The sequence below is a fragment of the Phocoena phocoena genome, chromosome 13 (genome assembly GCF_963924675.1).
Source record: "Phocoena phocoena chromosome 13, mPhoPho1.1, whole genome shotgun sequence".
Classification (NCBI taxonomy): domain Eukaryota; kingdom Metazoa; phylum Chordata; class Mammalia; order Artiodactyla; family Phocoenidae; genus Phocoena; species Phocoena phocoena.
In genome coordinates, this window is record NC_089231.1 from 71,171,900 (window position 1) to 71,194,570 (window position 22,671).

General features: G+C 43.2%; 1 protein-coding gene and 1 pseudogene across 2 annotated transcripts in view; both read right to left on the minus strand.

Annotated features, from left to right (window-relative positions):
• Positions 1-8,401: 8,401 nt before the first annotated feature.
• GRK3 (G protein-coupled receptor kinase 3) overlaps positions 8,402-22,671 on the minus strand; it is a 121,314-nt gene continuing 107,044 nt past the window's right edge. Inside the window, exons 14-21 of the mRNA XM_065889313.1 lie at positions 21,501-21,567; positions 20,964-21,064; positions 20,208-20,274; positions 19,357-19,452; positions 16,237-16,399; positions 12,748-12,884; positions 10,266-10,379; positions 8,402-9,227 (exon numbers count right to left, since the gene is read on the minus strand). Coding sequence (XP_065745385.1) covers positions 9,066-9,227; positions 10,266-10,379; positions 12,748-12,884; positions 16,237-16,399; positions 19,357-19,452; positions 20,208-20,274; positions 20,964-21,064; positions 21,501-21,567 — 907 coding nt within the window. The 3' untranslated portion in view covers positions 8,402-9,065. The remainder of the gene's footprint in view (positions 9,228-10,265; positions 10,380-12,747; positions 12,885-16,236; positions 16,400-19,356; positions 19,453-20,207; positions 20,275-20,963; positions 21,065-21,500; positions 21,568-22,671) is intronic.
• Positions 15,034-15,520, minus strand: LOC136132450 (phosphatidylinositol N-acetylglucosaminyltransferase subunit P-like; annotated as a pseudogene). The gene has a single exon (XR_010656479.1). The product of XR_010656479.1 is annotated as a phosphatidylinositol N-acetylglucosaminyltransferase subunit P-like (transcript).

Sequence of the window (22,671 nt, forward strand, 5' to 3'; positions counted from 1 at the left end):
ATAAAGGGGAACTGTCTTGTGTCTCTTTAAGTGTCTGGTACACAGTAAGTGCTCAAAAAATACATACAAAATGAATAATCAAATGTATGGAAACTGAGCTGGAGCAGGTGTCCCAGGATCCGGTCTCATATCATGCTTTCTCTAGATGTCTGTCCATCTCCCTCCAGTCTGTGGTCTCCCATTCACCCAGCACAGGGCCAGGCACTGAGTAGGTGCTCATGGGATCTCTGGAGAACAAAGTAACCGATGAATAAAAGACTAGCCTGGGGTGCAGAAGTGGGAGAGACTGCTGTAGAGGAAACCCCCCAACACCTGCCCTCTGACTGAGGTACAGAGATAACATGTCTGCACAGAGCCTGGCTCAATCCTGACCCCGGGAAGGTGGCCTCACCTCATTGGGCCTCCAGACTTCCCTCTGTAAAATGGGGATCCTGATCCCACTGCACATTCCAGAGTGTGTGGCCCATGCTAGATACTCAGTGGATGTTTGTTGAGTGACTAAATGACCAAATGGAGATCTGTAAAAGCTTTTCCTACCATCGGAGCTGCCAGCAGAGGAGAGCTGCCACTGAGCTTCTCAGTGGGCCTGATACGGGAGGAAAGGGATTATACCCAGTAGGTATCCAGAGTTTAGTGAACAGATGTTTTAAATTAAGGAGTGCCCTTGGCATCAACACCTATGGAAGGACAGAGCACTCTTCTTTCACTCAGTGTTACCTTTTGACATTGGTGCATGTAAATGTGGTTTATTTGGGTTTTTTATTTTGTTTGTTTTCATTTTTTGTGGTTTTTGTTTTTGTTTTTAATGTGACTGTATCAAATGTATATTACATGTAACCCATACATATAAACTTAATCACTGAGCCTAACTAAAGTGGCACTTGTTTTTTATTGAAGTATTGTTGATTTACAATAGTATCTTAGTTTCAAGTGTACAACATAGTAATTTCAGGTTTTTATAGATTATACTCCATTTAAAGTTATAATGCAAAAGGTAAGCTTTTTCGATGGCAACTACAAAGGGCAAACGTATTTGTAGCTAAGCCTCTGACTGTATGACGGTATTTTACATTGAGGGACCAAAATTTACACAGATTGAATGTTCATAATTCTGTTCCTTTCTTTTTCCATTCCTCCTTGGTCATTTCAAGACAGAGAAGTGAAACCATCAAATCTGTTACATAGAAACAATGAGGCAGAAGTTAGGTTTAAAACAGGATCAAGCTAGTAGCCCCTGATGCATCTTCTTCCATCTTTCACTAATATACACATAAGAGGCAGAAAATTTTGAAAATTCCCAATGCAGAAAACTATGACTGACAGTCAGGTAGAGACATATTTTACTGGCTATCAAATCACCCGAAGACCTGGGCATTTTACCCACATACCAAAGTTAAAGAATAAGAATAAAAATGTAAAAAACATTCACTTGGGATATCCATAAGTTAGACAAAACGTCTCCTTGCCATGATTATCTGCTGTGTCTCCCATTTTGCCTGTTAGGGATCCATTAGTATGAGCCACTAAGTCAATTTCCCCTCGTGGGCTTTACTGATCACGTGCCATGTCCAAAGCTGCGCACGTGACCACGGAGTGAAGCTTCAGTGTTTTATCTGGTTAATCCGATCCCGGGAGACGACCAGCCTTAACAGTTTGGACTGAAAACGTTTTTTCAATCTCCAGTACCCAACATGGTCAGAAAGTGGCCAGGAAAAGAAAGCCTCTCCTTCAGTTCAACACCTGGTTTCCACCCAGGTAAACCAGCAGGGGCTCCAGGGTTCAGGAAGGCACGGTTTAAGGGGGAGAGTGACACAGCAGTGATCCTTAAGGCAACGTGGGAGGAGCCCTGGGATGTGCGGGAGAGCATTTCCTTTTCGCTCTACAAGTACAGCCAAAGTCCCTCACATTTACCCTTCATCGGAAACTTGGGTGTTTTGGGCTAGAATGGTCCTTCAAGATCATCTAATTCAACTCCCTTAATTTAGGGATGAGAAAACAGAAGACCAAAGAGGTTGCCCAGTGACCTTGCTCGGAGCAGGGTACCCAGGCCGCTCTCTCTCCTCCTGGGTGCCAAGGGGTGACTGGATTTCTGCAGCTCTCAGGAGTGATCCTTGGTTACGTATGGCATCAGACCAAGGGCCCTATCACGCGGCTGACCTCTGCCTACAATGCTGACTACGTGCTCCATAGCTGGGGCTCCTGTCAACTATTTTGTTAAGAGGTTTTCAAGTCGGCAAACACAAATACATTCCAGGGAAACTGGATGGCTCCGTGGACCGTGGACCAACCGTGATGTCCTTCTTTCCTGAACCAGCAAGGGACAGGAGGTGTTTCCACCTCAAGGACAGAGGTACCTACCCTACCCTCGACCTGTGGACCTACAAGCAGACAGTCCTGCCCAGGCAGCTGTGGCTCTGGGGCCACCACTTCCTTGGATTTCTGGTTTAAAGTGACATGTACCATGGGGTCTCTCCTGAAGTCTTCGTGGGAGTAGGGATGGAGAGTGAGAGGCCTTAACTTCTGGGAGGGATGCCAAAGTCACCCCGGGAGTACATGGGAGAGCCTGGCACAGCTCCTAGAAAAACTGGAGACGAGATGGACCTCCCGGCTTTCCCAGACTCTTTTCTGGCACCGTGTCTTCCACAAGCAGGTAGTCTCCCAAACCCTGAGGCTGAAGTTGGCTGTGCTCCAAGAATCCATGAAATCAGCAGAAATGCTTGTTGGCAGTTCCCTTCCCTTTTTAAAAAAAAAAAAAAAATCAGCCTCTGCATGAATTTCCTCCGAAGTTAGGATTCTTACAAATGAGTCACCTCCTGATGGCCTAACAGCTTGATAAAGAAATGTAGTTTTTAGCTGGGGGGGTGGGGGAATAGCACACCAAAGTAAGTCTCTTTGTACAGATCCTTTTTATTGAGGTTTACATAAGCCATTTATCAACACAGAAAACCAGCCCGACTGCCCCCAAATAACCGTGAAAGATGGTGAAACTAACCGACGGTGACACACCACACACAGGGCAGGTGACCACGGACTTGAACCAGCATCTTACGTGGGATACGATTTCAAACGTGCACTAGTAAACGCATACTAAGAGGTGACCGTAAACCTCCACTGGCAAAATCGATGGGAGAAGAGATAAAAACAGATGGTAATTTAATAGGTACAATATCTAGACTTACAATATCGAATTCACTGGCTTCACTTGGTATAGCAATGCGTGAGAGAAAACAGATTTATTTCTTCAAGGGCATTACACTTGGCCATGAACAGAGCAAATATGTGACTACGTGGATGGCTGCGCAGCCAGGGCAACAGGGAGAGAAAAACATCAACATGTGAGGAGGGACCCCCCTCTCACAGGGACCAATCTTCACTCTATTTCACGTGGACCCTTTTAACCACAGACAAGCCCATTTCCCAAACCATTTTGAAACGGCAAGGGGGGAAGAGTCACGTTCGAATGTGCTGCTCCCGGAAGTGCTGTTTTAAAACCCAGCAGGGCCGTTTCTAAAGAATGTGGAAGAAGCCGCTTCCATTTAGTAGTTGATGAATCAGGTGCAACAGTCAAATCTAGAGGCAATGGCGAGACCGACTGGGGGGACTTGGCACAAGAAGAATCAGAAATGATGCTGTGCAGGTGAACTGCAGCTCCTGAAGGCTGACCATACAGAAGCGATCGTATCTACCTGCCCCGCTCGCTGGGGCCCCTACACTACACGGTGAAATCTACTTCACGAGGGAAGGACGGCTATACACTTTCCCGAAATTCTTTTACGATGGGGCCAGTGTAGAATCAAGCGTTCAAGGAACCTGTCAACAAGCAGGGGGCCTTCGGAAGAGGTAGATGAAAGCAGTTATTTCACCGCAAGTTCACTGTCAGATGTTACCCCAAGAAGTGCGCTGGCCTCTCAGCACAGATCAGAGGGTTAAGCTATTGTTGAAAACAGTCCATGGCCGTGAGAAAGGATGTCCACCCCACATTGCTATATGCTTTGTTTCAATTTTATTTTGTGGAAAAAAAAAAAACCAGAAACAGAAAGGACTGCATTTCCTTAAATAACAAACTATACAAATAAAAAGGGGCAGAAGCGGTAAGCAATGTTTCTGATGAGAACTGAAGGATTCAATAAATAATATAAAAAGCTATTGTGCTAAAATAGAACTCTTGTTTATATATATATATATATATATATATATATATATATATATATATATATATGTAGTTTGGCAATCTTTATGCTACCCAGAAAAAAGCCAAATCTATTATAATTTGTTAAAACATAGAAAAATACAATTTAACAATAGAACTAAAAAAAAAAAGGCCAGTGCTTAGCTTATAAACCACATAGAATATGTACATCATGGAATATAATCAACTAAGAAACAAGAAGTTGAATTTCAAGTCCTTTGGAATATGAATACACAATTAGAAATATTTCTCCATTCCCTACCCCTTACATGAGAGACATTTTATATTAGGACAAAATTAAAATTGGAAGCATAGTTACCAGTTTTCAGAGATGATTCTGAGATTTGTTAGGTATAAGAGAGTTTACTATAAGAACATGAGCCATCTAACTCTAAAATGCAGGTTTTTCCTATATGGTTTTGATGGAATGATATGTTAATCCATTTTCTGGAGTGTGTGCGTGTTTTTCTAAATAAAGGCAATTTAAAATTTGGGGTGCTACATTTATCAGTAAGTGCTAACCCAGCCAGGCCAGTGAAGTGGCCCGTCACTCACGCCCCCAGGCCTTTGAACGCTGCCAGAACTGGGCACCCCTGTTACTCCGGCTGTCAAAGAACAGCTCTCTTAGTCTTTGAGGATGAAGAAAATCTAAAGGCCATTATGACTCGAGAAGCCAAGAAGTATCATTTTAGACTTCAACTTTCATTCCCCCTACAGTAAATTTTTTAAAATGTGGCCTGGATATAAAAAAATTCATATTAACATGAATTTAAGTGATTAATTAATTAAAGCTTCTCAAGTTAACCTGATGTGGGAGGGAAAAATCACGTTAGAGTTTCAGGAAGAAAAAATGTTTTGAAAAGTAAAGCTCACTCTGCTTGGCCCAAGCAGCAAGCCCAGTCTTGTTATTGTAGGGGAATTACGGTACCTTCAGTGGGTGTGTAGCAATGTCCCCACCTGACTGACAGGGTGACAGCAGCCCACACCCCACCTCTGGCCTTCTCCCCCTCCCCTGATTGGCTGCAAGGCACACACACCAAGATGGGGCATCAGCTCTGGGTCCCCTGTGCCTTCCCCAAGGGTGCCGGATGACAAGCAGGGGCAACCGGCAACATCATTTCTACAGAAAGTCCTGGTGGAAAGCGAACAGCCTCTTACGAGTCCAGCAGCTCCATATTCAAAACTAAAGTGACCGAGTCTTAAAATAGTTACTATTCAACTCTTCTTGTTATAAGGGGAAAACCACCCCAAAGCACCAAGTTCAACTGGAATTTCCCTGGTGCTTTATGGTGTAAGGAGATTGGCTTTTCCCAGCGAATTAACTCTTTTTTTTCCTTTGCCCCATCTCTACCAGGATCCTGCCTTCTGTGACACCCACTTCATCCACCTCCCAGCATTTGTCACAGATCCCAATGAAGCCCAACTCCTCTCTGGGTACAAACAGCGCATCCATCCCCTGGGAGGGGAGGAGTTCCTTCCCTAAGCATCTCTGAACGACACAGATATGAGTCCCTGAATGAAACTGAGAAAAATTACATATAAATTAACAAGATAAGCCTTATCTTACACCAGCACACTGCAAATTATTTTAACATACTTACATCAAGCAATAAAAGTCCAACTTTGAGAATTTTCTTTTCTTCTTGATAGGTTAACATTTTGAAACATCAGAAAAATCAATTCCACTGAAAAGTCAAATGTTGTATTCGATTGGCCCAACTATAAATTCTGAATGAAATAAAAAATCATCAGAAAAAAACACACTTTGATCTTCTTGAGAGTTAAACCACATCGTCAATTGGTCAATGATATTTTTTAATGGCCAGTGTGAGCCTTCAAACAATTGTTTTTAGTATATGTACAGCACATTTCAAAGCGCAAATCAAAGCTAACTCTTGCTTTGAACAGATGGTTGTTTGTGGTCATCGCTCTATTTGCTTTTCCAGCTTTGTTGCTGTCTTTCTTGAGCAGAACGCTTCCTTTCTTCAGCGAGCCTGGACATTTGCCCCTTCTCTTTACATATAGAATTTGAAATTGTCATGTCCGTGAATTGACCAATCAGAGGCACAGGAAGTGAAACATTCACATTAGCAGTGAAACAACAGCTGATTTCTAGCAGTTTTGCTGAAAAATTGTACTTAAACATGATAGAGAAGGAAAAACCATGAGCCCCCATGACATAAGGGAATAAATGCACCAAAGAGAATGTTTTAGGTTAAAAAAAATAACCTTGGATTCCCGAAAGTTTTAAATTCATTCCATATATGGTGTAGAGCAGCTTAATCTATTATTTTTAGGCTTTGCTTTAATGATTCCTTTGAATCATAAAATCAAGACACTACTAACATAATTTTACAAAAATATCAACTTCAGTGATTTTTTTCTGACAATGTGAAAATATCCCAACCAAAGAAATCTAAAATAATGATAACACTTGTGCTCAATTTTGCCCTTTTTAACACTCCAAATGTAGGTAGGGTCAAACATTAAGACCTAAAACAGCCACGTATACCAAGACTTCTAAACCAACTGACTTCTTTGGCCACGGGAGCACCAGGTGCTGGCACAGAAGGGTTCCGGAAGCGCCTTCCATCTGGCAGCAGAGACACCCCCTCAGAAGGGCTGCAGGCACGAGTTCAGGAGGAAGACTGGCCTCTCCAGGGCTGCCAAACCCCAAACACAAAGAGGGACCTCCCCCGAAAAAGCCACTCATCCTAAGCTCACAGAGCACTTTTAATAAATCACATCCACGTAATGCACTTCTCAGCCCTGTCGTTACCCATCAAACGTGAGGGACTGTAAAAGTTCACTTGGAATTAATTTGAGGCGAGGCGAAAGGGCTCTCGGAATATTTCCAATTCATTTTTTCTTTTGCAAAGGAAAGACAACCTTATGTTCTACTTCAGAGTTTAAATGATATTTTTCAGAGATGCCAATCGGCATAGCTGGTACCCTGGGTATGGAACGTGAGACGCTGAGCCCGGACCCTCAAGGAGTTCATGCACCTTCTCCACGTGAGGCTACATCTCTACCCTGTCCAGCAGAGGCAGGAGGCTCAGCGATTTCTAAACTGTAATTACCCATCTCTGAACCACAGGTGCTGAGCACATGTGATGCTGCGATGGAGCCAGTAACTAACTACAGTGGTGACAGTGACAGTCAGCCACGCCCGGGGAGATGCTCACTTGCCATGAACAGCTTTTCTATCTCTGGCGGGTTTTTTTTACTTTTTTTTTTTAAAACACAATTTCAATACTGTTCTTCCCTTTTAAATCAAGGGAATCCATGTAAATAGTAGCCCCCAACTTCTATACTGGAAACAGCAGATAGTAGAACATGTATGCTAAATTCCAACTAGTAGTTGAGATAAATAGTGAACCCCAAAGTTTCTCTTCCAAGGTAACTCCTATGAAATAAAAGGCTCTTTCGGTAATTATCTTCCAAACTCTCAAGATACGGTTTCGTCAAAAAGGACTCACTTTCCCAGTGAGTGCGGCACACAAATATAAACACAAAGATCTGGAACCACTAAAAATACTGAGGACAGGATGCAGATGATTACGAGGTCAAGTTATTTATATTGTTAGTAGTCGGCTCAGAACAATAAAATTGCACTAAGAAAGGACAAATATGTGGACTCTGAAAATTACTGTTATTATTTTTAGTCTGATGACACGGAGGACGTGGCTGGGAAACACACTGGTTCTTATAAACCAGCGCTTATTTGGGACATGAAACGAACCACGGGGAGAGGAGGCCACTGGGATCAGGCCGTCGCTGTCACAGAACAACCCACCAGGGCAGAGAATTATTCGCTAATGACAGTTGAACGACAATGCAAGTCAATATACACAGTTAACCCATTCTGACATTCATCTTCAGCATTCTTTTTTCAATAAAATTCATTTTTAAATGATACTAAAAGGTAAATCAGAGCTTCCTTCCTTGACACATCCGTTACCCAGATGCTTCCTGAGGTCAGCCAGAGGGAACCAGAGTTGCTGTGTCTCACGACCGCTTCCAGTCCAAGCCCGAGACGGGCGCCCGCAGGCGGTCCTGTGCACCCAGGGGAAGTGCACCAACTTGATGGTTTGAAAATGGCTGTGTCACCGTGAGATGCAAATGCCACTGCCTCTCCTGCAGAGCCACCGTGAGCCTCCAACCATCTACCATCTGACGCCTTCGATGTTGAGTGGCTCCCACGCCCTTGGTCCCAGCTGCCTAAGCTCCCGGCCACAGGCAGGCTGGTACCCGTGGGTGCGGCACCCACAGGGAGGGCCCAGGTGCAGCCCTTTCAGAAAACCTCTGCAGCTTTCAAGCCCCGAGACAACGAGAGGCTGGTTCTCAAGGGCACAGAGGACACCCAGCTGGTCTGCCATCCTGCCAGGACTATGGAGCAAAGACATCTAAACCCAGCCCGGGCTGATTAGGGACAGAGCGTGGCAACGCTGGGGCGACCTGAACGGCAGACTGTTCGATCTCATCTTGGCAAGCCTGAGATACATTTGATATCGGATGCAAAAAGTGACACAATCAGTAGGAATCATTTCAAGTTCTAGGTTCATCTATGACCAAAAGAAGTGTGTGGCAAAGAAAGAGAACTTCGTTTCTTCAGTAGTTTCGAGGGCGGATGGATGCGATGGTGGCGGGAGACCCTCGGGAGGGGAGGAGGTGCCCCTAAGCCTGAGGGTGGTCGCCACTCCTAGTAGGAGCATCTCAGAGTCCTGGGCGCCCCCAGCCACAGAGCACCCCGGAGGAGAGCGACTCCATCTCTCATCCTCACACTTCTCCCAAAGGCTCCACTTCGTGGGTCGAGCAGCCCACGTGGACTTCCCGGAGGAGGTGCCATCTCGTGGGACCCTCCCTGTGCCAGGGGTCAGAGGCCATTGCTGTTCCTGTGGCAGAGGGGCGGCTTCGAGAGCTCCACGACGGCCGAGCGGGATTTGTTGAGGAACTTGGGGGCTCGACGTAACAGCCGCTGGGCCTCGGTGAACGTCTCCGTCAGCTCTTTCTTCCACTGCAAAAACTCTGGGTCACTCTGAAGGCAAACAGAAGAGGCGGAGGAGTTGGGATGGTGTCACTGGCTTCGCCGACACACATGGATACCTCTGGCCAGTCCTTGGAACCCCCTTCCCCCCAGAGAAAGCACACCCCATGTCCCACCCCGCGGCCGGTGAGTAATGCGGGGCGGGGGGTCACGCAGGAACTTCCTCCAGGGGCCCCTTGCCCAGAAGAGGGACCAAGCCCTTCAGAAGAGCCTCCTACAACCCCACAGGAGAAGTGCTGCCTTGACTTTGTTGAAAGATCACCTTTGATCTCTGATGTCTAAAATAACTCGAGTCTAGAAAAGAATACACGAGGAGTTTTGACAAATTTCAGAAGCGCCTTCACATGTGCAATGACGTCATGAAGTAATTAATCATGTTTTTCCATCAACTACTAGTTTATCTCTCTAAACATGCTCTTTACAAGCACGTATACACACACACACACACACACACACACACACACACACACACACACAGTAGAAAAGTGTTGAAGTCGTGAAGCAAACACGTCTTTGTATCTACTACTGCTTTATCTCTCTAAATATGCTCTTTTCTCACCCCCCACTAAACATCCCCCCACACCCCAGGAGAAGTGTCCAGGAATTAAGTTTGGGGTACAATAGAACTTTGGGGAGAGAAAGATGGCATTTCCCCTATTAAGAGTTACTTGGGGATCTTACGTTTATTTCAACACACAAACCTCAACTTCAAACATGCTGAAAGGTCAGATCAGATGTGGAAAATTGTGGAACAAATAAAATTCAAGGCTCCTATTAAATACTGGATGGTTTCCAGATAGGGTAATCACGTTATTTCCTGTCCTTCCTCCTGCCATTTTCTAAGAAACACTTCTTTTAAAATAACTGTTAATTTGCTGAGATCCTTGTATCTTCCAACTTTCTTGCTAAGTTCGTGAGTGATAAAGCATGGAGTAAGAAAATGTTTGATAACCAGGCAGGCACCTTTGTTGAATGTTTATATAATTGTTCTAACTTTCACCTCTGGAAAAAATACAAATAAACACTCACCTCACACTGCAAGACAAATTGCTTCCCTCCTTTTATCCTCAACAAAATGCACTTTTTGTCTTTAATCTGAGTTTCTTCCACAGACACAATCTGTTCCATTGTCAGTAAATTTTGCTGACCGTAAAAATAAAAGATGATAAGTTACTTCACATTATTGCATGACTTTTTAAATTAAGTTAATAAACCATACTGAAAACTACCAGCTTAGAAAAAGTAAAGAAAAAAAAATCAGCATCTTTCTTTCTTTGATGATATTCTAGAAGTGGGGGGAAATGACTACAAAAGAAATGTACGAAAATTCAAAATGTAACATCTCAAAGAAAGCTGCAAAGAAAGGAACGTCTCTATAAGGCAGAAAGCAAAGCTGTTCCCTCAGCACAGTACTAACGTGCGGATGAGTGTGAATCACACGTACCTCTCCTGCATCACACACTTGCCTAGACACGATCAATCCTGCTGTGAGGGAACAATGACGCTGCTACCTACAATCTACATGAGCGAGAGGTGTGTCGCTGGCTTTGAACCCAGCAGCCCAGTAAAAGTTCGGTCACGCTAGCTTGTAAGCAACTGATATTTTGATCACGTCAAAATGATGTTATAAACACAGGTGACATCCTTAAACGACTGTCCTGCTGGGTCTACAGCATCACTGCTTCCGGTGAATGCTACCGTGTCTCTGAGCACCTTACCATTTTATGTTTTTTGGGATAAATACTCCAGGAATCCTAAATGAAAAACAACGCCATCATAAACCCACGTCTTCTTTTTCCCTTACTTAAACTTACGAATCTACCCAGGCACATTACATAGCTTCGTGAATCAACGCTAAATGCTGACTCTTTTAAAACCAAGATAATTTATCATATCCAATGGTAAGCAAAAGAAGATTTTAGTTTTCAAATATCCTGAAAAGTGAGACAATTTCCTTTCAAAGTGTGCAACAGTGACTGACCAGTAGATAGCATCGTAAACGCATACTACGCCCAGGGCCACTCATTATCCGGAAATAAACATTATATAATGATACATGTATGAATTATAACTCAGGTGCTAGTAAGTATACGATAATGTAAAAAATACATATGTAATATTATATAAAATATAATTATCTTGTATTTATGTATCATCATATACACACGTTCTATGTAATATGTATATTTTATATTATACAATACTTAGCAGTACCTGAGTTATAATTCAGGACCCCCACAGAGCCTTACTAATCATAACTCAGATCATAGATGTATGAATCTTTAGAAAATGACTTCTACGGCACTAGCAATAGTGAGAAGATCATGGTCATTTATGAAGAATGTGGTCATACAAAGTAGCAATCACTTGTAATTAAACGGCATCTTCACCAACAAGGATCTGCAAAACACATTCCAAAGTCAAACACACCAGATTTGGGCTCACCATTTTCCATGCTCTGGCCAGTAGAGAGCTATATTCTGATACAGGGGCCATATTCCAATACACCAACTATGTTTTTCACAGGTGGGACCACTGTTCTGCTTATGATGGCCAACCATTCCCTCCCCAAGAGCACAACTCCTTCCATATGGGTTGCCACCTTCCATGGAGACAAGCCCTGGGTGCTCCACACAGCAGACGCTTAATAAATGCTGCCCCACTTGCTACGAGGGATGGTGTAGATGGGAAATTTCTCTTTTCTTGTTCACTAACATTAGCTCTAGAAAGGACCTTACAGGGTGGCTGTATCTTCCCATCTAATGCGATAAAACCCACTTCCGATTTTCCAGCAAGGTGGAGACAAGAGGAGGGGGGGTCAGGTGCCCTGGCCTGGGTGCCAAGCTTCTCAGCCTGCACCGCAGACCTCGTCTTACTCAACCCCGACTCAGGGAGGCCTCGTAATGGAGACACGGGGCACAGGCAGACCCCAGTCGGAATCACTCCTCACCCACACCTGTCACTGGTGCCAGACCTTCCCTCTCTAAGCCCTGGTTCTCTCTTTATAATATAAGGCTTGGACCTCAAAGGTTGCTAAACAAATTAAAAGTGTGTCTGTGTGTGTGTTTGTGTCTGTGTGTCTACAGCACCAGGCCCAAGATAAATCTGCAACAATTGTAGTAGTCGTTATCATTTCTTCTTCTCCCATTTTATAGATGAGGAAACTGAGGCTCAGTCGACATAATGTGCTCCAAGTCCCAGAGACACAGAGCAGTGGATTTAAATACCTCTGACTCCAAAGTCCCAGTTTTTTCCCCTTTTTTGATCCACCTAACCGCTCTCCAGCCCTCCTCAAACCTGTCTGCTTTGACCTCCCTGGAAGGCACCTTCTATTTTCAGGTAGGACCAAATCCTTCCTTGACTCAGAAGTTTAAAAGTTAATGTCTGAACATGAAAATCTCATGCATACATGCTAAAAGAGATATGGGAGCTAGAGGGAGATTTGAGAAAACATGCCGGCGATGTGAAATCACCACGGAAACGAGTGCTCGGGAAGATGCCACAGACTTACTCGTGACTCGCCCTCTCCTCTCCATTCAAGTCTGTTTGGAAAGAGGTAAAAATATCGACGCTGCCACTGAGTCAGGAATGGGTTTCCCAGCTTCAGCATGTACCCGTGCATGATGCAGTCTCTTCCCAGAGCGTAATCTGAGGCACGGAACACAACGATGAGATTTAGCAGGGTCTGAAACAGAATGCCTATATGCTTCTCAGAAAAAAAGAATGACACACATTTTAGAAAAAGAGCAAGTTTCTACTATAAAGACAGCACACTACAGAAATCATTATTTCAGTTTGAAACACATTAAAAAGCAGTCTCTTCACCTCTCTACTAACATATTAAATGGCTGCTTCTCAATGTTCTGATAAATTCACGATGTTCCTCTATTGCTCTGAGAGGGTCAAGGTTGGTTTGCTAAATAGTTTTCCATTATGTAGGGTGATAACTGAGGAATAGAGAGTGATTAAACTCAAGCTATGCCCGAAGGACCTTTGCCTTTATATGGAATTGGGCTTCTCCCTTTAATGTTATTTAAAAGAAAAATAACAAGAGAGGGGATTTTCTTGTCCAAAGAAGCCAAAGTAACACAAGGGTCAAAAACTGGTCTTTCCTCCACTTAAGGTTTTAATTATCCCTCATATATATGGTTATGTAGGGAGGCCAAGCTAATTCACATGCATGTTGAGTTCTGATTACATTTTGACAGCAAAGTATTGTCTCAAAAAAAAAAAAAAAGGTCAATTTTAAGTGGCTACTTTGCCTTCCTTAGAGGATTTGGTGACTGTGTTTAAATCATTAACTCACTCGCTCACTCACTCATTCAACTATGAAGGGAATGAATGCCTAGGTGCTGGGCATGTGCTAGGCATTCTGGACACAGCAGTGGATAAAAGAGACAAAAGTCCTCGCCTTCCGGGAGCTTACATTCTAGTGGGAGATTCAGGTAATAAATAAGCAAAACCCATGTTGTGTCACTTGGACACAAGCAGGAAGGAAAAGAATGAAGGAGGGAGGGGCCTCGGGAGGGTCCGTGGTGATGGGGTGTGGTTCACGGAGTTGCCATTTTAATGGAAAAGGTGTCTGCATTTGTCAAGTACATTTAAAGTATACGTCTTATATTTTTACTTCTTCTGAGATCTTCAACCAAGATCTAGTTGTTCCTAAATTACTTAATTACATGTGAGAATAATTCATTAATTTGCTAGACGATCTAATTACAGCTCTAATTAAAAGCCTACACTTCAACAAGGTCATTAACATACATATTTTTTTCTGGGTCCAATTTGTCAAGATTCTAGTGATATCGTGGCTCTCCCTTGAGCAAACTACCGAGGCTATAATTTCCTGTGTAAAATCCGTAACAGCAAACGTGGTCCGGAGTGATCTCAGTGGACCCGTTCTCTCAAGAACGGCTTAGAAATAAAGCCCCTTTCCCTGCAGAACGGAGGTGAACACAGTTAAAGGGCTGTCACATTCCCTTGGTGCACTCAGGCGACTTTTAGGTAAGGAGTCATTCATCCAGTATGGTGGACACTTTTCTAAACAGATGATAAATGCTACTGGGGAATGGTCGACAAGACCCACGAATCCTGCACCAAGATACCCCCACCAAAGCAAATTGTTCACAGACTGAAATTGTTTCCGGTCATTCTTATTATACGTTAACCTCAAAAAGGTCTTTGCTTAGAAGTAAAACAAAAAGCTATCCTCATCACTAACCACAATAAGTTTAAATATCAAAAATCCATAAAGTCTTAGAAAAATCAAGAGTGGCAATATTTGGTGAATCAAAGATGACTGATTTATTTAATACTGGATGTTATGTATTCTCCTTTGGAAATCCTAATAGGGCACTCAAATACGGTAAATAAAAATATGGCTTGGTGACTCTTTTTTTGGGGGGGAGGGATATTTGCTATATGGTAATGCAGGATTTTACTTATTCTGTCCATTAGTAACTACTATTTGAAAACTTTTTTTTTTTTTTTTTCTGGTACGCGGGCCTCTCACTGTTGTGGCCTCTCCCATTGCGGAGCACAGGCTCCGGACGCGCAGGCTCAGCGACCATGGCTCACGGGCCCAGCCGCTCCGCGGCATGTGGGATCTTCCCTGACCGGGGCATGAACCCGTGTCCCCTGCATCGGCAGGCGGACTCTCAACCACTGCGCCACCAGGGAAGCCCCTTGAGAACATTTATAATATTAATAGAACTTAATCTAAGAGAAGTTCAACTTCTTTTTTTTTTTTTTTTACATTTCAATACTGGATATTAATCAGAAAGATAGTCAAAATTACTATGGTCGAAATTTTTACATCAAAAATTTGTAATAAGCGTTTGGTATTAGTCTACATACAATTCAGTTTTTGGTGTAAAGTTCTTTGGCTGCAAGAAAGAACATTTGGTTTACTTCACTAATAGGAATCTCTCTTGATGCTGGGACGGCTTCTTCTTGGCATTTCTTCTGCTGTTGGTTTTCGGCACAGTTATCTGTGATCGTATGAATGGAGTGGAGTGGAGAGGTACTCGTCATGTTTATTCTAAGTAAGAGCACGTAAGCAGTCACTACAGTAACGAGGGGGTACACAGGCAGTGCAACTAACTGCCCGGGATTTCTGAGGCCAACAGGTTAAGGCCTAAGGAGTTTAGCCAAGATTCAGGAATAAAAGCCCACACCAGATACAGTATGAAGCCAGACCGGGAGCTTAAGAAAAGAGTAGAGCCGTAAGTCGCTCTTTCTGGCAATGGCGACGGTGAATTTTCCACCATTTTCCCCGTGGCTTTAGATAATCTCGGGTCCTTGACGCGCCCACTCGGCCCCTCCCCACAGTTTGGCCCTGGTGACCCTTTCATGCTGTTTATAATATAAATGTATGTATATACACTTACGTCTCTTGACAAATAAACATGTAATACTAAGTTCCTCACCATACTTTGCGGGGAAAATGAAAATGCAGGCCGCTTGTTAAAAAATTATTAAGAATGTCAGGATGGTGCCAGCAGAGCATTCACCTGGGTCGGCGGCCTGATGACACCACACAGGCCAGACACCCAGGAAGCCGGCCCTGTTGCTGACACCGTGATACTTAATCTTTAAGGAAGAAAACTTCCAAACTGGCCCCCAAACTCTAAGATAAGAAGGTATATTGACAAAATACTGCTGATGACCTCCATACATATTATTTATATGTGGACTAAAGACTTTGAAATATCAAGTATAGATTTATATATATGTATAACAGAATCACTTTGCTGTATACTTGAAACTAACACAACGCTGTAAATCAACTAAATTTCAATAAAAACTTTTAAAAAATTAAAGACTTTGAAATATCATTTCACACTGATCTTTCCCAAGCCAGGTAGAACGAAAACAATTTATGGCATTTCCCCCACTCTACTGGCAAGTACTTTATGACCCAGATACTATGTTCAGCTTTACAAGAGATCTTGAAAATTCATTGCTTTAGAAATATCTTCAGACACACCAGCTATTTTACCTTCTTCGTGGCCAAGCTGCTTATTTTTAGCTCTCTTCCTGGCCTCGATTTTATCCGTGTCCGCGTTTACGGCTTCATAAACAGTTTCCGCCACTTCCTGCTGCCAGCGCTCAGAGATCACCAAAGGGAAGTTCTTGTAGAGTTCTTGGTCGCAATCAAGAAGCTTATTATTTTAAGAAATCAAGATATGTATGATTTAACATGCTTACAAAGGCAACAGATTCAAAAGTACCGTAACTGGGTGTAGGAAGATAACTAGACAACAGCCTATAACCATTAAGAGACAATTTATTACTTGTCATAAACCTCCACCAATGACAATCGAGTGACCAAGGCATATACTGTACAACACGGGGAAGATAGCCAGTATCTTACAATGACTGTAAATGGAGTATAACCTTTAAAAGTTGTTAATCACTATATTGTACCCCTGTAAGTTATATAATATTGTACATCAACTATACTTCAATAAAATCTTTTTTAAAAAAAGAAAGACAATCTAACAACCGGGATCCACACACGGTGATATATTATGGGCACTTCACTTCCATCCCTGGGTCAGTCAGATGCAGCCCAAGCTTCTACAGCATCTTCATAGCGTTTTTGCCAATGAAAACTAACATGTAGAGGGTTTTCTTTAAAGGATGACAAGAATCTGGCAACAAAATAATTTCGATTATAGTGAGGATATTTTATTTGCGAAAACAGATCCCTATGGTTTTAGATACAGTTACAAGGGAGAAGCCAGGAGGGCTTTCTATCCACCCTCCCATTATTCTGTAAAGTGAGAAAAACTAAAAGGTCCGCCAGGCCAAATTTACCATTTAGCCCACGAGCCTTCCAATGAATCCAAGTTGAACAGTATGATCATAAGTCTCGCGATACATGGAGACTTTAGCCAATGTGGCCTTTCAGAGGTGCTGTAAGAAAAATCACACTTAACGATAGCATCTCTCTTCCAAACTATTACTCAAAATTCTTCATTCTTCTCCCTAAGTGAGCCTGTACTCTGAAAGCAAGCTAAGAAAATGGTTTTACAGATTTGAGTTACAGTTCTGTGGCAGAAAGACAAGTGATCCTGCTGATAGGAAAAAATAGCCCTGTCTTTCAAAAGCAGGGATCTCTCTAGAAGCTTGACTCGTTCACTCCCTTGCCTGAGAGATAAGCACGGGAGAGAGACAAGTTATTTAGAAGGAAAAGGGAGAAAGACCAAGGGTGAGGCTCCTGCCCACAGGCCTTGAGTGAGTCACTGAACCACTGGAGGAACCTGCATCCTGGTCCCAATCAGGATGCTCTCCAGCCACCCTCACGGACTTGTTATCCTAACGTGCTGATTCTGAGATCAAAATGTGTACAGTTTTTCCCCTTTCAGCTTTCTTCAGAGGCCCAAACCAAGCCTGGAGCTGAAACCTTTGTGTGTCCTGAGTGTGAACACACTTGTGCGTGTGTGTGTGTGTGTGTGTGTGCGGTGCAGTGTTAGAGAATCAAGGTCAGGAGAGCACCCTGCGATGAGGGACACTGGGGCAGATTCTGCAGAGTTGGGCAAAAGTGAAAACACCCTCCTTTCCAAAGTAGTTGCTCTGAAATGGACAAGTCTGCTTTATATACAAATGGTTCCATCTCCGGTAAGGTCAGAGAGCCTTGGTCTTTATGACTCGGCCTATGCGAAAAATGAATAAAACAAAGCTCTACATGAAGTGAGCCTTTTTTTTTTTCTCCTTAAAGAACAATGTATTATTTGGGCTGCATTTTAAGAGACACAGCCTTCTCAGCTCTGGTTCCGGAAAAAGCAAAACCACCACAACAGAAACTCCTAGTGTACATGCCAGGAGGCTGACACAGGTGACCCACCCACAGAGAAGGCCTGGCAATGAAACCACTCACTTCACAGGCAAGCAAACCAATGCTCCTGAGGTTCCCTAAATGGCCCTGATTCCCTTAGGTAATAAGTGCACATCTGAGGCCAGTGTGTCTGACTCCAAAGCCCAGAATACAGCTGACAAAATTGAAAGCATGAGACTCTCTTTTGAACAACAAAATTTTCACAGGCTTCCACGTGATATTCGTTTTCCCTTTAGTGTCCTTTGCTGGAGAGAAGTATGTCTGATGACAAAATTCTCCTGTGACAGCAGTGATCCTTTTAGATAACTTTGAAGAAGGACTATTCCCGAAGCTATAGGGTGGTCCTGTCTGTCCAGGCCACAAGATGCCGAGCATCTGCACGGTGGTCACGCTGCTGTCCCCAGGGGAGCCACGGCTCAGACCAGGCCCTCTCCGCTGTGCTTCACCTGACCTTCCCCGCCACCCCCCACCCTGCCATCCTGGGAAACTGGCCACGTGAGCACCCCAATCGCCTTTACAGCTGCCTGGTAGGAAAGACCGGGGGTGCTGACGCAAGGCCACAAATACAGGCAGCTGAGAAGACGCGGGCAGGGGAGCCTCTCAGAGGGAGAAGCTGAGAAAGTGGGGGCAGAGAGAACTTGACACGTAGTGACACGCTCTGACTGGGCATCCAAAAGAGGGTGACTTTCTCCCATGACTCACCACCTCTAATTATGCCCTGTCTACTTGGAAAATAATGATAGGCACCAAAGTCTGAAAAATGCAGAAGATGCTATGTATATTAAAAAAAAAACAAACGTGATTATTTCACTTTTTTTTTTTTTTTTGATTATTTCACTTTTGATTGACAAATGCAAAATGATTCACGCTGTTTGCTCTTTTCATCCTGACACAGAGAAACCGGGGTATTTGAGAGAACTAAGATGACTGGCTGTCTGGCATGAGGCCAAGTACGTTTGCCATCACCTGGCTGTATTTCCCTGCTTCGTAACACGTCTGAGTTTTCTATCAACCACCAATCTATCCAAATCAATAAGAATGTGACCACTTTGCAGTTTATCAAACATAAAATAGGTAGTCCAAAGAAAGCTGTCGTGGTCTCTAATTCAGGTCTTGACCTCTTCTACATTCGTCAAATATATGGATATTCATCCGTAAGTTACAGTCCATAAACAGGCCAGTACTAAGTCAATCATGAAGCCTGATTTCCAATTAAAAAATCCCCCACCCTCCAAAAAAAAACAAAACAAAACCTGAAAGCAAGTATCGCCGGTGTACCTTGATGCCTTTGGTATCCTCTTCATCAAATGAGCCGATGTCAAAGGCGTCGGCCGCATTGACTTCCCCCCGGGGAGGGATCAAGGGTGGAGGGTACTGGAAGAGCCAGAGAAGAAAGGTTCAGCTACTAGGTGACTCAGGGCCCGGTCCCAACCTGCTATTCTATAAAGAGATCTCAGTGCGACACATCAAGGTGTCACAGTCCGTGCAGGGCTCATTCAAGCTCACACGAATCACAGTGCACAGTTCACAATGCCCCCAAAGGAGATGCAGCCCCACGACCCAGTTTGCTAGAAGCTTAACGCCTGCAATGGGGCAGGGTGGGGTGCCCCACACCCACAAACGTCCCGAGGCCAATGCTGGCTGAACCAGAGCCCGAACTCTATTCCTAATTAGGAAGGACTAACAGAGCATCATCCCTCAACGGTCTGAGTTGATGCAAAGATGTGTCCAAAGATGATCATCAACACTGAGAAAAAACAACAACAACTTGAATTTGGGGTGTTTTCCTGAATCAATGAGAATATTAAAAAGTAGCTTAAAATAAGCCAGGGGGATTATGCTACTATACAATCATGCTAATTCTTAAATTATGTGGTGCTGGGCTCAAAAGTATCTAAGTGTATGACAAACGTTTCTCGTACATTTTTACATATAAACAAAGAGGGAGAAGTTGTTCCAAAGGGAATGAACCATAAGGCAGCAAGTGGATAGGAGAGCAAGAAGCAGGGCTGTGGATGGAGAGCTGGGGCGGACCCTGGAGACAGAGCCAGGACGTAGAGATGCATACAGAGATGCAGATGGAGAGCACAGTCGGGGTGGTACCCGGGGTGGGGTCCCAGCAGGAGTACCTTCTGCAGGTAGACTTGCTGCCAGTCGATGCCTCTGAAGAAGTTGTGCGTTTTTAGTTCCTGTGCACTGCGGGAGACAGGGAGTCACAGCAGTGGTAAGTAAATATGCATTCGGAAATCTAAGAAATGGTTTGCAAAAATTATCTCCGATTACAGAACACACAGGGACAACTATTTCCAGCTCTTTAAGACAGCAAGTAAAATACGCTTCTTTCGAAGCAATCCAAGAAACACTGTGATGTTTAGAAAGACTGCACACTGAGCCTAGGAATATGGTCCACGTGATACTTTACTGGGGATGCTGATCCCAGCCTGAGATAACCTAGGGGTTTTCGCGGATTATATCTATATCTGATTCTGTAATCATGAGAACAAATTTAACTAAGAACTAAATTAGAGATCTACACATAAAAGAGATTTACAGCAAATGTCTACAAGTCCTCATAGATCAGATGGCAGGGATATGAAGCACCAAATATTAATTTTGAAGCAAACTAGAAATCTAGCAGAATAGTGCATGCCAAACCCCTCCCTAAACTGAAGCAACAGTCTTTCCCAAAGATCCCTGCTAAAGTTCAGTTCACATGGAACAGAAGAAGTTGCAGACTCTGAGGAAAACACGTGGGCCAATATACATATAGTTCCCATGTGATTCCCTCCGACCCCCTCTAACTGAAATGAAAGATTCTCAATGTATTGAAAGGAACTGTTCTGCTTTCCAGGTGAAGACGCTGAAAGGCAGAAGCAACGGCCTACCCGCGTCCGTGGCAGCCGAGTCGCTTACTAACGTCTCGCTGGAGCAAGCCTTCCAGAAGGGACTTCAGCTCAGGGGAGAAGATGTCTGGAAGTTCCACATTCTGGGGGTGGGGGGCGGGGGGGAGAATACGATCTCAAAAATGCATCCAGGGAAACAGTGCCCTCACCCCCGACCAGATTTAAAGGCCATTTCTTGCGTAAGGATAGTGTTTAAAAAAAAAAAAAGCAGATTCATTGCCAACTAACATTGACCCTAAAGAAACACAGAACAGTTACTCATCTTCAGAGTCAATAGACAGGTGGGAGCCAGAAGAATCAGGTCTCCTCGCTCTTCTGCATTTTTCCTTTTGTTTGATTTCTTTAGTTTTGTTCTTGATTTTCCACATCTTACTCTTACTGATTGTTAGCAAACCCTGATATTTGCCTTGGCATCTATTTCCAGTGTTTTAAGAAAGCTTTTTTTTTTATATACTGGTTGTGATGGAATGAAACATGAAAATTATAATGCAAAAAAAAAATAGTTTTTGACCTCCTTACCATGGTGAGTGTCATTCGGTCTATCTCATGCTTATCTTTGGTTTTATGTTGTCTGAAAGGGCTGTGACTGTAGAAATAAAGAAAATTCCATCACTAGATGGTTTCAGGTAACAGCAAACATTGTTGACTAATATTTGGGCAAGGTATTACGTTCTGTCACTGCTCATTTGAAACTGCAGAAATACAAAAACCATAAACATATAAGCATTTCCGAGAAAAACTGATGATCAGATTGACAATCAGATATATTAGGTCCTGAAGGAGCAAAGGCTTATGTTTACTTCAACTCCTGAGCTTCACGTCAATGCAGTCATGGTACCAAAATATACTTTAGCAAATAATTTAAATAATAATAAATAAAATAATTTAAAATACACTTGGAAAAAGAATTAGCAAACAGGTATTTATGAAAATGAAAGTCACACACATGACGTTTGTCACATTACTGTTTGAGATAATGGTAACTTTCATACTTTTTTTTTCTTTAGAAAAATGGGTATTAGTTCCTCGTACAATACAAAGAACTGCAGTCAAATCAAAACACGTCCAAGATGAACACACTTCCCCGCTAGAATCCAGTAATTTTAAGCACTACATTCCTTTGAGGATAAGAGATATAAACTAACCCTGTGCTCCCAGACCCTCCAGAGTTCTGAGAACTGCTCCCTCATGTCCTACTTACAAACAGCCCCAGACTTAAGAGTCAGAAACCCTGGGTTCATGCTGTGACTTGGCTGTTTGCCGGCTATGAACCAGTCATGGAAACCTCCAGCCTCAGTCTCTTCATCTGTAAACGGCATAATGCAATACCCATCACCAAAACGGTGACGGGAACGAATAATGCACATGCTAGTAGCCGAGACAATGGCAGGATACGGTGGGTATCTGATACACATCTGTGAAATTAATAAGGGTGAGTCTAACTTTACAAAATGAATGTCTGCTTGACCAACTATGTAAAGAAATTATTCTGACTCTTGATTACATTTTTAAAATGCTGGATAAGCTGGCTTTTAAAGTTAACCTTAGATATCACTTATATATGGAATCTAAAATATGACACAAATGAACTTACCTACGAAACAAAAACAGACTTACAGACATAGAGAACAGATTAGTGGTTGTCAGTGGTGGGGGTGGGGGTGGGGGGGAGGAATGGATTGGGAGTTTG